We start from the raw sequence: 15,898 nt of genomic DNA on the forward strand, positions 1-15,898 counted from the left end.
CATTTGTATTCTTTCATTTATTTAATAAGACCATGAACAAGTTCACTGGAGCATCCTGTTTAGCCCTAAGTGTAAAGGCCAAGAGAATCAGTATTATTTTAAAGCAAAATCATACTACCATTCATAATAAAAAATGTTATAAATAATTCAGTCCAACTCTTAACTTCCTAGAATCTTAAAGAAATACAACTAATCTAAAAAGTATATTTTTTTCTTTTTGTCAACATATATCTCTAATAGTTTTCTTTATAACAAAATAATGCATGTTTACTATAGAAAATAAGTATCCAAAAATATATTAACTTTTGTTTCCCCCAAAGTTAACTCAATTGTCCCTGATTCAAAAGAAAATAAAAATTTCTCTTAGGCTCTAACAACCTTTTAGACTTATCCATGTACTTTTTTTTTGCTGATTTTTTAAAAAATGGAGCATAATTATACATACTCTTTTGGAGTGTATGCATTTTTACGTTTTAAAATATTTTATCGTCATCTTTTTATACAATCAACACAGACAGTGGTACTTGCATTGTGCTCTGCGTCTACAAAAACTTTCTGAACATATGAATAACATCCCAACATCTTCTCATTCTTGGCATCAATTTAGATTTTTTTCTAACCACTTGTCAGAAAATTTGTTTGGACTTCCTGGAAATATGTTTCAGAATAAAACTGCTGTCATCTTTTTTCAACACATGTAGATAAATGAGAAGAAAAAAATGTGAGAGGCCACACTTCTTGTGACACAAATATTCTGTAAATATTCCAGATGTCAACTGATCTGAAAATAGAAAAGATTACTGAATATTAAACTATAAACTCACTTCTTTCTCACTGGTCTCCTCTTGGGTTAATCAGTTAATATACTTAAAATGTCCTGAAATTGTAAGATGTGGAAAGAACCACAGAGTATGTGTTTATGGATGACATTATCCTTCTTTCACATAATCTCAAAGCATATTAGATGTTAGTGTTTATGAACAAAAGTACCTATATTGATGTAATTAAGTTAGCAGTTCTTTCAAAACCAGTTTTTTTAAAAAAAATACTTTACCAAAAGGTAATTCATTTTGCTTAGAAAAAACAGGCAAGAAAACTTCTCAACTCTGCAGCTCAGTGGAAACTGTTATAAATATATGCAAAATATACTTCACAACATGGAAAATAAAAATATATTGTCCCAATATATCTTTACAGTATCTAGAAATTCTTAGTGTACTGAATACATAAGTATGATAAGACAATGAAATCAGGTTCATCCATTCAAAATATATTAAGCACTTAGTATGTGCAATGCTTAGTAGGTACAATGCCAGTTGAAGGTTATATCAAGGGTGATCAACCTCCTTCCATTCTACCATGAGAAACTGGCATTAAACACATACAAAATTAACTAACTAATTACAATTGAGATGACTCCTCCAAGTAAGTATAGGATGACAGGAGAATATACCCTTAAGTGAAAAATTAGTGTGAATTAAAAGCCATACATAGTACAGTTGACCTTAACGTGGGAGGTTAGGGGAGTCAATCCTCAGGCAGTTGAAAATCTGCAAATAATTTTTTATTTCCCCAATTAAATCAACTGTCCCTCAGGACTGCTTCTAGGACCCATGCTCATACCCTTTTAAGAAAGATGGGCAAAGCCCTAGCCGGCTTGGCTCAGTGGATAGAGCTTCAGCCTGGGGTCCCAGTTTCGATTCCGGCCAAGGGCACATGCCTCGGTTGCAGGCTCAATCCCCAGTGGGGGTTGTGCAGGAAGCAGCCAATCAATGATTCTTTCTCATCATTGACGTTTCTCTCTCTCTCTTTCTCCCTTCCTCTCTGAAATAAAAAAATATATTTAAAGATAAAGAAAAGAAAAAAAGAAAGATGGGCAAAAACATTTCCATACTATAAACCTATCCTAAGGAATTAATTCTGGTTTTTTTGTGTTTTTTGTTATTATTTTTTTAAAGGACTGCCCTGGCCAGGGAACTCAGTTGATAAGAGGATTTTACCAAGGTTGTAGGTTTGATGCCCGGTCAGGGCACAGACAAGAATCGCCAATGAATGCAAAAATAAGTGGAACAACAAATCGGTATTTCTCTCTTTCTCTCTCTCTTCACCCTTATTAATAAATAAAAGAAAAAAGGGCAAATTCACCAGTGATATTCATTTTACTATTTTTTTTTTTTTAATTGAACCACCCTAGCCCAACCAGCATTGCTCAGTAGATATGCTTTAAGCTAAGAACCAGGAGGTCAAGGATTGATTCCTGGTCAAAGAACATATTCAAGTTTCTCTCTCTCTCTCCCCTCTCTTTTCCTCTTAGAAATCAATAAAAATAAACTTTAGTAATTTTTTAAAAATTGAACCAACCTAAATAAGCAAAGTATAGGGAAATGATACATCATTACCTTTAAGTAATAAATTATGCATTCTAATTATGAAAAAGAAATATAATTGTCTAAGCATAATTCAAAGTTATAAATCTAAATATAAAATTTCATATACACTATGAATTCAATTAAATAAAATATATATACTATTTGAGCGATAACAGAGGGTCATATGCAAAAAAGCAGACAGGTGCTTTAATATAGTGGGGTTACAATGACGTTTTCCCCCCAATATCAAAGTGTGCTTATTTTAAAATTATGGTTATACTTTTAAAACAGTAGAAAGAGTTTAGGAAAGATGAAGAGGCTAGATTAGTTTAGATGAGTTGGGTAAAATTATATATAAAATGGAGGAAACAGTACAGTGATTAAACCAAAATTATAAACTTAATCTCCTCCAACCACCTATTTCTCAACCAATGCTGAATTTTCCTTAATTTCTTCATCTTAATCTCAAACTCTTAACTTCAGTCTTCACACATATTATTCCCCTGCTTAGAACCCTCTCCCTCTTCTTCATCTTCACTCAGCCAGGACTCGGCTGAAATGATTTCCTAATGGTGGTCCTTCCTGCCCTCTTTGCAGATCAGCTCCCTTGCTCCTGAAAACCCTATATTTCCCTTTTTGTTTTAATAATACTGTGCTACTTGGGCAGTATTAAGATTTTCCAATAGTAGTATGTTCTCTATGAGGCCAAGAGCCATGCCTGTCTTGTTTTTTTTTTGTTGTTTTTTTAATATATTTTATTGGTTTTTTACAGAGAGGAAGAGAGAGGGACAGAGAGCTAGAAACATCAATGAGAGAGAATCATCGATCAGCTGCCTCCTGCACACCCCCCACTGGGGATGTGCCCGAAACCAAGGTACATGCCCTTGACTGGAATCGAACCTGGGACCCTTCAGTCCACAGGCAGATGCTCTATCACTGAGCCAAACCGGTTTCAGCTCTTGTTTTTATCTATATCCCCAAAGACCAACACAGCAGAAGTATACATGGAGGTGCTCATAAAGTATCTACAAAAATGAAATCAGCCCCTGCTAGGATTGCTCGGTTGGTTGGAGCATTGTCCCAGGAACCAAAAAGATTGCAGGTTGGATTCCTGGTCATGGCACTGTGAGGTCCCCTGTTGGGGCGCAGGCAGGAGACAACTGTTCAATGTTTCTCACATCAATGGCTTCTCTCTCTTTCCCGTCCTCTTCCCCCTTTCTTCCCTCTCTCTAAAATCAATAGAAACATGTCATCAGGTGAGAATTTAAAAAGTTATTATTTATTCAAAATCATATCATCTCTTTCTTTAAATGTTTTAAAATCAAACTCAAATATCAATCTTAAAATATTTTAGGAAATTAATTTATAGCATCATGTGTCTCAGAATGTCTATAAAACAATAATTCAATCTCTTATACTTTGTATAATATTCCAAATCAATTTTCTAGCTTTCAATATACCTTGCAATTATTAAACTTTTAAGAGACATAACTATGGATCATAAATATCCTGACATTTTACATCCTATATAATAATAAAAGCCTAATATGCAAATCAACCTAACAGTGGGCCAACCAGTTGCTATGATGCGCACTGAACGCTCAAGATAGGATCTGCCCCCTGATGGTCAGTACACTCCCACAGGGGGAGTGCTGCTCAACCAAAAGCCAGACACACACTGGTGAGCACAATGGCGGTGGCAGGAGCCTCTCTCGTTTTTGCAGCAGCACTAAGAATGTCCAACTGATATTCCAGGAGGAGCAGGCCTAAGCTGTCAGTTGGACATTCCCCAAAAGCTCCCACACTGTGACAGGGTGCAAGCCAGGCTGATGGCCCCGCCTCTGAGTGCACAAATTTCATGCACTGGGCCTCTAGTTAAAATACAATATAACTCATAAATTTCTAAAACCTAATGATAATCAAAATCTTGATATGTTAATTTTCTATTTTTAGCTAAAGAAAATTTACTAGAACAAAGACAAAGAGGCACCAGGTCATGAGAAAGGCTAATCTTTAGTGAAGCAATCTCAATTTACATATGAAGGTCTGCACTTAGAGACCTCATACCTTCATAGTATTTGTTCATCAACATTTGAGATTTTTGTCAAAATAATTCAAATTAGAAATCGTACAAAAAGAAATTTCTCTTGATAAAAGCCAAATTTCTCCTTTCAGAGTCATCTCTTATTCTAGATTTCATTGCTATTTTTTTCTCAAGATTTTGCAATAAAAGCAAAACAAAAACTAGGAAAGCCGAACAATAAATACTGTTCTTATGTAAGAGATTTCAATCTTATTTCAATTCAAGAAAAAGTGAGAAGTTTTTCTGTTAAAGAACTAATGGGAAGGAAATCTAGAGATTACCATGTAGTCTTCCTTTCTTTTCCAGATTTGTATGTAAGATGTGAAACCATAAAATTCCAAAAGACAACATACGTGGTAAGCTCCTTGACATTGTTCATGGCATTGATTTTTTAGAGTTGACTCCAAAGGCAAAGGCAACAAAAGTAAGTATAAATAAGTGGGACTATATCAAACTAAAAAGCTCTGTATAGCATAGGAAACCATCAACAAACGGGAGAAAACATTTGCAAATTATAAATCCAATAAGAAGTTAATATTCAAAATAACTAATGAACCCATACAACAAATAGCAAACAAAAATTTTTTCAATTAAAAAATGGATAGAGGCCAAAGCCAGTTTGGCTCAGTGGTAGAGCGTCGGTCGGTCAAGGGAATGTACCTTGGTTGCGGGCACGTCCCCGTAGGGGGTGTGCAAGAGGCAGCTAGTCGATGTTTCTTTCTCATCGACGTTTCTAGCTCTCTAGCTCTCTCCCTTCCTCTCTGTAGAAAATCAATAAAATATATTTTTTTAAATGGATAGGGAATCTAAATAGACATTTTTTCAAAGAAGATATACAGACGGCCAAAGGTACATAAGGTGTTCAATATCAATAACTTCAAGTAAAAGAAAACAAAACCACAATGAGATATCACCTCACACCAGTTTGAATGGCTATTATCAAAGAGACAAGAAATAGCAAAGATTGGAGAGGATATGGTGAAAAAGGAAACATTTGTAAACTGTTGGTGGGAATGTAAATTATCTTCTCCAATATTTCTTTTTCAAAAACAGTTCCGGATAAATTCAGTTCCCACTCCCTGGAAATTGCAACACAACGTAACCACCACAACATCCCCTCATCCTGAATGGTCCACTCAAGGATGACTTTTATCACTAGGCAAAATCAGCAACTTGGCAAGAACAAGAAAGAGAACTCCAAAGTCTATTCCAAAGGGAGACTGAAAAGAACTGAAAACTAACAACAAAGTTGGAAAAGGCAAAAACTGCTTATAAATATCAGGATATTTATGATCCATAGTTATGTCTCTTAAAAGTTTAATAACTGCAAGGTATATTGAAAGCTAGAAAATTGATTTGGAAAAAATCACAAAAAGAGATCGAGGGAGAGAGAGAAACAAAAGGGAAAGAAAAAGAATTCTCATCAGAATGTGCCTGAAAAACTACAGAACATAAAGAAAATACCAACAATAAAGGAGATGTAGTGTCTCCTAACACTACATCTTTTTAGTTTACATCTAACAAAAATGTCTGCTTGTCAGAGTAATTTTTCCAGAATGAAACCTTTAAGTGTTTTTCTAATTGAAATCCTTAAATAGTTCCTTAAGCCCTACAAGATAAATTCCAAACTTCCTGGAATGTATGTGGCCTGGCCTTTCCTATCTCTAATCTCCAGAATGTTCAACTACTTGGTAACAACTACCAGTAGTCAAACCTTCGTGTATCTCTCACACTGCTCCACCTACTTGGAATGCTTTCATCCGGTTGGTCTCTCTCTCTCTCTCTCTCTCTCTCTCTCTCTCTCTCTCTCTCTCTCTCTCTCTCTCATCCGGGGTCTCTCTCTCTCTCTCGATTTTAATACAGTATGATAGGTACCAGAATGAGGCAAGCAGAGTGCTATGGAAAGGAAGAGCAATGGGGCTCACCTAATCAGCAGAGTGGTACAAAGAAGACAGAGAGGAACTCTAGGAACTAGGGAACTAAGCAGAAACTGATTTTTTTCTTTTAATCTTAAATGTGAAGGAAGGACTTTGGGCTTTTTTTGTTGATTTGATAATTATCACCAGAGAATATATTTCTTCCATTGGTTTTCAGAGAGAGTATAAAGGAGACAGGAGAAGAGGGACAGAGAGAAAAATCAATGCGAGGGAGACACATCGCCTGGTTGCCTCCAGCAAAAGTCCCGACCTGGGGGTGGGAGAGAACCTAAAACCAGGTACATGCTTTTGACTAGGAATCAAACCCAAGACTCTTCAGTTCTCAGTTCGACACTTTAACCACTGAGCCACACCGGCCAGGGCTTTGGGGCTTATTTTAATATCAATGGCATTGTTCATTCTTTGTGGTTCCCCTGTCTTTGCAACAAACAGAAAAATTCCAGACAAAATATAAAAACAAATCACCAATATACCTACATACCAAAACATGTTAAATATCTCGATGGATCAAAAATCTAACAGGAACACGAAGTGTGAGCCAAGCTGAAGCCAGGAGGCCTCCTGGGCTATGGGCCCCAAAGAAGGAAAATCAACAGGAAGTTGATTTTATAGGGTAATCGTAAATTCAAGGATTCCATGTAAAGCAGGGTAGTAGCCAAGCTCTTAGGTTAAAACCAGGGGCAGGGTGCCACTTCTGATTATGAAACCAGACTGAAAAAGACTTCTGCTAACTGCACTGAGGCTACAGCTTGGGATGCTGCTGACCTAATGCCAAGCTGACTCGGTGACTAAGTCTGTGATATCCTCCACGTCACTATGGGCCAGGGCTCTGATCTCCTAACACTAGACCAGATTCTGATATGGGAACACCAAAGCCAGACAAGACACAGCTATAAATGTGCTATAGACCAGCTGGAAAAAAATCACAAAAAGAGATCGAGGGAGAGAGAGAAACAAAAGGGAAAGAAAAAGAATTCTCATCAGAATGTGCCTGAAAAACTACAGAACATAAAGAAAACACCAACAATATCAACAACCACAACATAAATTCACTGGACAAAAAAATTTAAAAATAATCCAGTGACCTAAAAAAGACTTTAAAATAAACGTGTATTACAGGTTCAATCACCAATTCTCAGCCCTGGCCAGGGTGTGTGGAGGCAACCAATTGATGTCTCTCTCACATCTATATTTCTCTCTCCTTATCCCCCTTCCTCCCTTCCACTCTATCTAAAATCAATGGGAAAATATCCTCAGGTGAGAATTAACAAACAAACTAAAAATTCTTGCAAATAAAATATAGCCATTGTGATTTACATGTAATAACAGGCTCTGAGTTCTTAGGGGCAGCTGTGTATAAGACATTGTTAGACACTGAGACTCAGAAAGTAAAGATACATGGCACCTGTCTTCAAAAAAATCACCATATGGAACAGTGATACTAACAAAACATTAAGATTACACTTCTAGGAATATATTCCAAGAGGCTAGAAATCAGAAAGAATATATGCCCCCTATGTTCATAGCAGCATAATTCACCATAGCTAAGATTTAGAAACAGCCTAAATGCACATGAGCAGATGAGTGGATTAAAAAACTATGGTACATCTACATAATGAAATACTATGCTGCGGTAAAAAAGAAGGAATTATTACCATTTGCAACAGCATGGATGGAACTGGAGAGCGTTATGCTAAGTGAAATAAGCCAGTCAGAGAAAGATAAATATCACATGATTTCACTCATTTATGTAATACTATAGGTCTAGTGCACAAAATTCCTGCCTTGGGGTCGGGGGGTGTCCCTCAGCCCGGCCTGCACCCTTTCAAAGTCCAGGAGCCCTCGGGGGATGACCAACTGATGGCTTAGGCCTGTGGGAAATGGGCCTAAGCCCTCAGTCAGACATCCTTAGTGCCGCCACGGAGGTGGGAGGAGCTCCTGCCACCACCTCTACACTAGCCAGCCATGAGCCCAGCTTCTGGCTGAGCAGTGCTGTCCCTGTGGGAGTGCACTGACCACCAGGGAGCAGCTCCTACATTGAGCGTCTGCCATCTGGTGGTCAGTGAGCATCATAACAACAGGTCATTCTGCCATTCAGTCCATTTGCATATTAGCCTTTTATTATATAGGATAATGAACAACATAAACTGATGAACAAAAACAGATCCAGAGACAGAGAAGCATCGATCAGACTGTCAAACCTCAGAGGGAAGGTAGGGGAGGGTGGGGATCAGGGGGAGAGATCAACCAAAGGACTTGTATGCATGCATATAAGCCTAACCAATGGACACAGACAACAGGGGGGTGAGGGCATGAGTTGGAGGGGTAATGGGAAGATGAGGATACATATGTAATACCTTAATCAATAAAGAAATTTTAAAGAAAGATTACAAAGAAAAACAAAATTTAGTTAAATTTCAAAAATGTTAGTATTTTTTAAGTTAAAAGACTTGACATTTCTCTCTAAGTTTTCACAAACTAATATCTTCACCTTTATTAGAGATGTGACTTTATATTAAATCAGTGATTTTCAACCTTTTCATCCCATGGCACATATAAACTAATTACTAAAATTCTGCAGCACACCAATATTATATTTTTTGCCGATCTGACAAAAAAAAAAGTAGGTATAATTTTGATTCATTTATACCTAATAGCTATTGTTGTGTTGGCTATCATTTTTTTTATTTGACTATCTAAGGAAAAAGAGATCAATGCCCCTGACTAAATAGTCAGGCATTGCATGTTTTGAAAATTCTTGCAGCACGCCAGTGGGAAATCATTGCATGAGGTAAACATTCTCATAAAAATGCATATGAATAGAGCTGAAATAACAAAAGCAGCTTCTTTCTTAATCTGTATTTGAACTCATCTAGCAACTATCCTTGTTTATCCAAAGTGCACCACTGTGAAAATGTGCACACTGGAAAGTCTAAAACATCAAAGACTACTTCTTGCAATATTATTCTTAGTAGAAAGCCCTCAAAGATACCAAAATAACAACAGCTTCATTTTTATTTATCAACTAGAGGCCCGATGCACTTGATGCAGGCAAGGGCCTTGGCCCCTCCTGTGGCTGCCTCTGCTGCAGCCCCTGCCCGCCATGGCTTTGTCCGAAAGGACGCCCGGAAGGATGTATGGTCTAATTAGCATATTATGCTTTTATTATTATGGATTGCCTAATTATTTAAATTGTTGATAAGAAAAGGTACTCTGGTCAATATTAGGGTAAATACAGGGTGGGGCAAAACTAGGTTTACAGTTGTGAGTATGCAAAACACAGTTTATTCTTATATTGTTAATTTAATTATTGTATTATATTCCATATGAACTGTAAACCTCATTTTGTCCCATCCTGCATAATCAATATAAATAATATGTAAAGAACTTTAAACTCCCTAATATTATAATAAAGAAATGCTCACTTCTTCCCAAAATTTTCATAATCAAAAAGCTGTCATATATCAACATAATCATAGGGTTATGATAAGGTAAAATCTAAACTCTGTCCTCACTCTCTAAAAGTAAACAGTTAACACAAAATAGTAAAATCCAGTTCTCCTATTCACAAGCAGAAGTGGCTAGAAATGACAAAGAATATTACATATACAACTGAGAAGATAAAATCTACAACAAATTTGGTAAGTCTATAGAATAGACTTGGTTCCTTGTTCCATCAAAGATGTTGATAAAGAGAACTTTATTATTCTTTTCTTTGTTTGATTTTGTATTTGAACATAATATTAACCCATGTTACTCAATAATCACATTTCACACAATAAAACATCTGCTGATTAAGGCCAACTGCAATTTTCCCACCTTCATATTTCTAATGAGTCATTTTCCAATAGCTAGTCAATAGAAAATTATAGATATCGTAATAGAACCATAAATCAGCCACGAAGTTAATAACACAGATTTCCTTACCACATTCAACTTCTTAGAATAAGTCAAACAACTTCAATTTCTTAGAATAAGTCAAACAACAAAAAGTATCACCTTGTTTAAATAGAGAGAAGTGCACAGTCCTGCGTAAAACAGATTATCCAATCTCTTGGATGAAATCACATAATTCCAATTTGTCCAGTAACAATTTTTTTCTCTTTTTAAGTACAACATTGTAAATGCTCCTGAGACCACTGAAATGAATAAAGAAGGACACTTACTCATGACTGGAAATGTCTCTGTATGTTGCCCCAATCAGATATTAAGCCAAAATCTGCTGTCCAAGGTTTCTCGGAGGAATACATGTCCTGGTCAAAAAACAAAGAGAAATAAGTATATTTTGTGAAGGTATTTAAAATTAAGTTTTCTAAATGGAGATGCATATAATTTAGTTTAAAATTTTCTTTGTCCAAAAGAACCTCTTAGTGCCATCTATAATAATAAAAGCATAATATGCAAATTGACCGAATGACCGAACAGCAGAACCACCATTGGGATGACCTTCCAGACAACCATGCTATGACAACCCCTGGCACCAGGCCAGCCAAGGTGAGTGTGATGCGATTGGTTGGGGGCCCAGCCATCACCCCATGATTGCCCTGCAGAGGGAGAGCCAGGCCACCAGTCAGCAGGGTGATCAATCGATTGGGGGACTCCACCATTGCCCCAAAGAGGGAGGCCCAGGCCACCGACCGGTGTTCTGAGGCAAGTGGGCAGGGTCTCCCTCTGCGGAGGCGTTCCATGGCGGAACCCAGCTAAGTGGGCAGGACCTACCTCTTTGGGGCAATTTATGGTGGAGCCCTGTGATCAATCGCCCCAAAAAAAGAGGCCCTGGCTACCCAGAGGCGGCATTGTGGCAGGTGGAGGCAATTGATTGCAGGGCTCCCAGACTGTAAAAGTCTAAATATAACAAAACTAGAGGCCCGGTGCACAAAATTCACACATGAAGGGGGTTTCCCTCAGCCCAGCCTGCACCCATCCAATCAGGGACCCCTCAGAGGATGTCCAACCACCGGACATCCCTCTCACAGTCTGGGACCACTGGCTCCTAACCATTCACCTGCTTGCCTGCCTGATCGCCCCTAACCCCTCTGCCTGCCTGCCTGCCTGCCTGTACGCCCCCAAGTGCCCTCCCCAGCCGGCCTGATGTCACCACCCACTGCCTCTGCCTGCCTGATCACCCCTGACTGCCCTCCCTTGCTGGCCTGATCTCACCCCCAACTGTCCTCCCCTACCAGCCTAGTTGCCCTCAACTGCCCTTCCCTGAGGGCTGATCTTGCCTCCAACAGCCCACCCCTTGCTGGGCTAATCTTGCCCCGAACAGCTCTTAAAACAGATTAAAGTTAGGATAACATTCTTTGAAGAAATAATGCTTGCCCCATATATATACTATATATATATATATATATATATATATATATATATATATATATATATATATGAAGTATAAATTTACAAACTGACCATCTATATGAATAGTATGGCTCCTATACTATAATTAACAGTGGCATACAATCATAGTGCTGTCATGTAATCAATCGCCTGACCCCTATCTCATTCGCTTTTTTCTTTATCTATACAGGCTTCTATTAAATGATTTTCATTTCCAGATAATCCAATTACCACAAAGGAAATGAGAAGTTATATGGAAAATTCAAAACTTATCATCTACATGTTACTTTTAGACTACACAATGGAAGTTACTCACTACTAATACTCTTTATGAATGGTATTTCACTGAGTCTATTAGAGTTATTTGCCATCCCAAGAACTATGAGGTTGACATGCTGAATGATGATGTAGAAAGGCAATCCCATGTTACAAATACACAAAGTAAATGAAATGTTCACAGACGACCCAGGAGTTCGTTTGCTTACACTTTTACAGTCTAATCTCTTTGATTGGAGACTTTTCTTTTTATTCATGTTTGAATCAGATTTTTTAATCTTAAAAATACCAAAATGGCAACATCAAAGCACTTTGTACTAAGCATTGTGCTCCTTCATTCCATAATCATAAGTTGCCAAATAAATAATTATTCCAGGATTAAAGTTCCCAAGATATCAAGAGTTTTTTCAAGAAGAACAAAGTAGGTTGGATCTCAATATTGTATTTCAAGCTGTACTACAAAGCCACTGTTCTCAAAACAGCCTGGTACTGGCACAAGAACAGACATATAGACCAATGGAATAGAATAGAGAAACCAGATATCGACCCAAACCACTATGCTAAATTAATATTTGACAAAGGAGGCACGAACATACAATGGAGTCAAGACAGTCTCTTCAATAAATGGTGTTGGGAAAATTGGACAGATACATGCAAAAAAATGAAACTAGACCACCAAATTACACCATATAAAAAGAAAATAAACTCAATGCCGAAACCGGTTTGGCTCAATGGATAGAGCGTCGGCTTGGGGACTGAAGGACCCGGGTTCAATTCCAGTCAAGGGCATGTACCTTGGTTGCGGGCATATCCTCAGTAGGGGTTGTCCAAGAGGCAGCTGATCGATGACTCTCTCTCAATGATGTTTCTAACTCTCTATCCCTCTCCCTTCCTCTCTGTACAAAATCAATAAAATATATTTTAAAAATAAAATAAAATTAAATTAAAATAAACTCAAAATGGATACAGGACTTAAACATAAGACGGGAGGGAAACCATAAAAAAACTAGAGGAATCCACAGGCAGAGAAATCTCAGACATATGCCAAAGTAATTTCTTCACCAATACCACTCCTAGGGCAACGGAAACTAAAGAGAAAATAAACAAATGGAACTACATCAAAATAAAAGGGATAGGGAAGGCTGGGGGAAGGTCTATTGGGGGGTGGGGGGGATATATGTACTATTATATGTAATACTTTAAAGCACATGTGTCAAACACAAGGCCCGCGGGCCAAATCCGTCCCGCCAGGCCTTGCAATGTGGCCCGCACCGCGCTGTCATCACTGCACTCCGCTGCGTTTCCATCACAATGATAGTTTATGACTGTTCAGTAAACCATTTGGCCCGCGATTTAGGCTGGATTTTAGATTTTGGCCCCTTCTCTGATTGAGTTCGACACCCCTACTTTAAACAATAAAACCTGTGGAAATTACTAATGCACGGAAATGCTTTAAATAGAGCATTTTACCCTCTAAAAAACCTGCAGTGCACCTCTGCTTCATTAGCTTTCTTTCTTTTTTAAAAATTTTAATATATTTCTTTATTGATTTCAAAGAGTAAGGGAGGAGAGATAGAAACAACCAGGAATTCATTGTGGGGGGGGGGGGTTCAGCTCTGGCCAGTATAGCTCAGTTGTTGATTGGGCAGTTCTATGTTTTTATTAATATTTTCATCTTTTAATATACTTAAATTCTTTGTAGAATAAGAAGACAAAATAATTCTTTCTCATAATTTTTAACTTCCTAATCAGTTTCTACTTCAGAAACTTTTAGCACTCAACTATGAATTTTTCCATTTTTATCATTCAAGGTAAGAACATTTCCAACTAAAACTAAAGATATCAGAAATATGTTTCCAAGATTTTTGTACCCAAATGGTTTGTACATCCTCTTATTAGATGGCACCTAAAAATGCTTGATAAAATATAAGGATTGGCCTTTTAAATGCACAGCAAAACTCACAAGGAACTCCAAGACAAAAGTAAAATAAATAAATAGGAGCACAGAGAGTAGGCAATGATGCTGGCAACTGCCCTTAGAAACATTTGACAATCTCTCATAACTAAGCTGCACTGTCCAATACCGTAGCTACTAGCCACATGTAGCCATTTAATTTTAAATTAGTTAGGTAACATTTAAGTTCCTAAATTAATTTTAGTGCTATATTTAAATATACAAATGAAATGAATATTAATGCTTCATAGTTTCTTTCTTAAACTAGCCACATTCCAAATACGGCTATAGCTACTATATTAGCACAGATATAAACTATTTCCAGTTACAAAAATTCTACTGGACAATGCTGAAGGGCTTTCAGAATTAACAGTGTGCATAAGATAAAGCCAAACCTTTATGGTATATAATATGGGAAGTCAGAGTACAGATAAGCACATAAAGCCTGGCACCTGAAGGACTAGATCTTCAGTAACAGTAATAAACAATGAAAAAAAAAAAATAACCCAAAGGGATGCTAATAAGGAAAATTCTGCCAAGTATAGGTTTATTTGTATTTGGGGAGGGGAAAGAGAGTATTCCTTGGAAATCTATAACCAAACCAACCTTCACACAAGCTTCAAGTTCAAATTCAAATTACTTGTACGTTGAGAAAATCTTAAGCCTAGAAATTAAGTGGCCCTGGGTTGACAGTGTCCTTAATTGCAAATTCCCATGGGAGAAAGGTATTAACTCAGGTCTCATAAGCATTTCCACACATGAAGATATAATAAAAATGAGCTCAAAATGTAAAACTATGCATAAGTAAAATTCAACAGAAATAAGTAGACTACTCAAAAAAACTTTTTTTAAAAAAACAGCAATGTTGCCCTGACCAGTTTAGCTCAGTGGATAGAGCGTCGCCTGCAGACTGAAGGGTCAAAGGTTCGATTCCGATCAAGAGCATGTACTTTGGTTGGGGGCATATCACCAGTAGGGGGGGTGCAGGTGGAAGCTGATCAATGTTTCTCTCTCATCAATGTTTCTAACTCTCTATCCCTCTCCCAGGAAAAAAATCAATTAATATATTTTTTAAAAGTTTCCAAATGTAATATAAAATCGAAACTACCGTATGAATAAAAAAGGGAACAGACTTGAAGAATCAAATGAAAATAGAATTTGTCAAACCTGTCAGCTAGAATTAAATGCTCATAGTGGTACACCACTGAAATTTAGCAGTTGTTTGTTACACAGCAAAAGATGGCTAATGCAGAGGATAAATATGTTCATTTTAAATGCAAATAAATTTGTGAGTTTTAATTTTACTAAAATATTTTACTCACTAAATTTGTGAATATATACATACATACACATAATGCCATTTATATAAAGTTCCAAAATACAAAAAAAAAAAAGTTCCAAAATACATAAAATTAGCAATATGTTCTTTAGGGACATAAGCCTATCTATAATAATAAAAGTGTAATATGCTAATTAGACTGGACACTCAAACAACTTCCTGGATGTCCTTCCGGATGACCTTCCAGATGAAGCAGTGACTACGAGAGCTGAGGCAAGCCCCTACGGCTGCAAGGACTGAGCCCCCGAATTTCGTGCATCGGGCCTCTAGTCTATAATAATAAAAGTATAATATGTAATTAGACCAGATGTCCTTCAGGACGACCTTCAGGACAAATCTGGGGCTGCAAGGGAAGCCCAGGTGCCAGGTGCCTGCTGGCAGCCGGAGAAAATACCTGGGTCCCGAGTTCCAGGTGCTGGAAACTAGAGGGAAGCCGGTGCCATCAGCAAAGAGAAGGAAGGGTGTCTCGTGTAATTATAACTATGAAGAAAAGCAAGAGTTGGCACTGATTGTTTCCTCAGGAAAATAAAATGGAGTAGTGGGGAGATGTGATCCAAGAAGTACTGATAATATCACTGAAGCCGAAGGAGGGGATAGTATGGA

The 15,898-nt window shown here is 37.4% G+C and overlaps 1 protein-coding gene across 3 annotated transcripts in view; it reads right to left on the reverse strand.

The window, feature by feature from the left end:
• Window positions 1-15,898, reverse strand: part of USP6NL (USP6 N-terminal like) — a 169,081-nt gene that overhangs the window by 139,162 nt on the left and 14,021 nt on the right. For all 3 annotated transcript variants that reach the window (XM_036407957.2, XM_036407947.2, XM_036407977.2), the window contains exon 2: window positions 10,556-10,642. In XM_036407957.2, coding sequence (XP_036263850.1) covers window positions 10,556-10,559 — 4 coding nt within the window. In that variant the 5' untranslated portion in view covers window positions 10,560-10,642. The remainder of the gene's footprint in view (window positions 1-10,555; window positions 10,643-15,898) is intronic.

Source organism: Pipistrellus kuhlii, unplaced genomic scaffold (assembly GCF_014108245.1).
Source record: "Pipistrellus kuhlii isolate mPipKuh1 unplaced genomic scaffold, mPipKuh1.p scaffold_m20_p_1, whole genome shotgun sequence".
NCBI lineage: Eukaryota > Metazoa > Chordata > Mammalia > Chiroptera > Vespertilionidae > Pipistrellus > Pipistrellus kuhlii.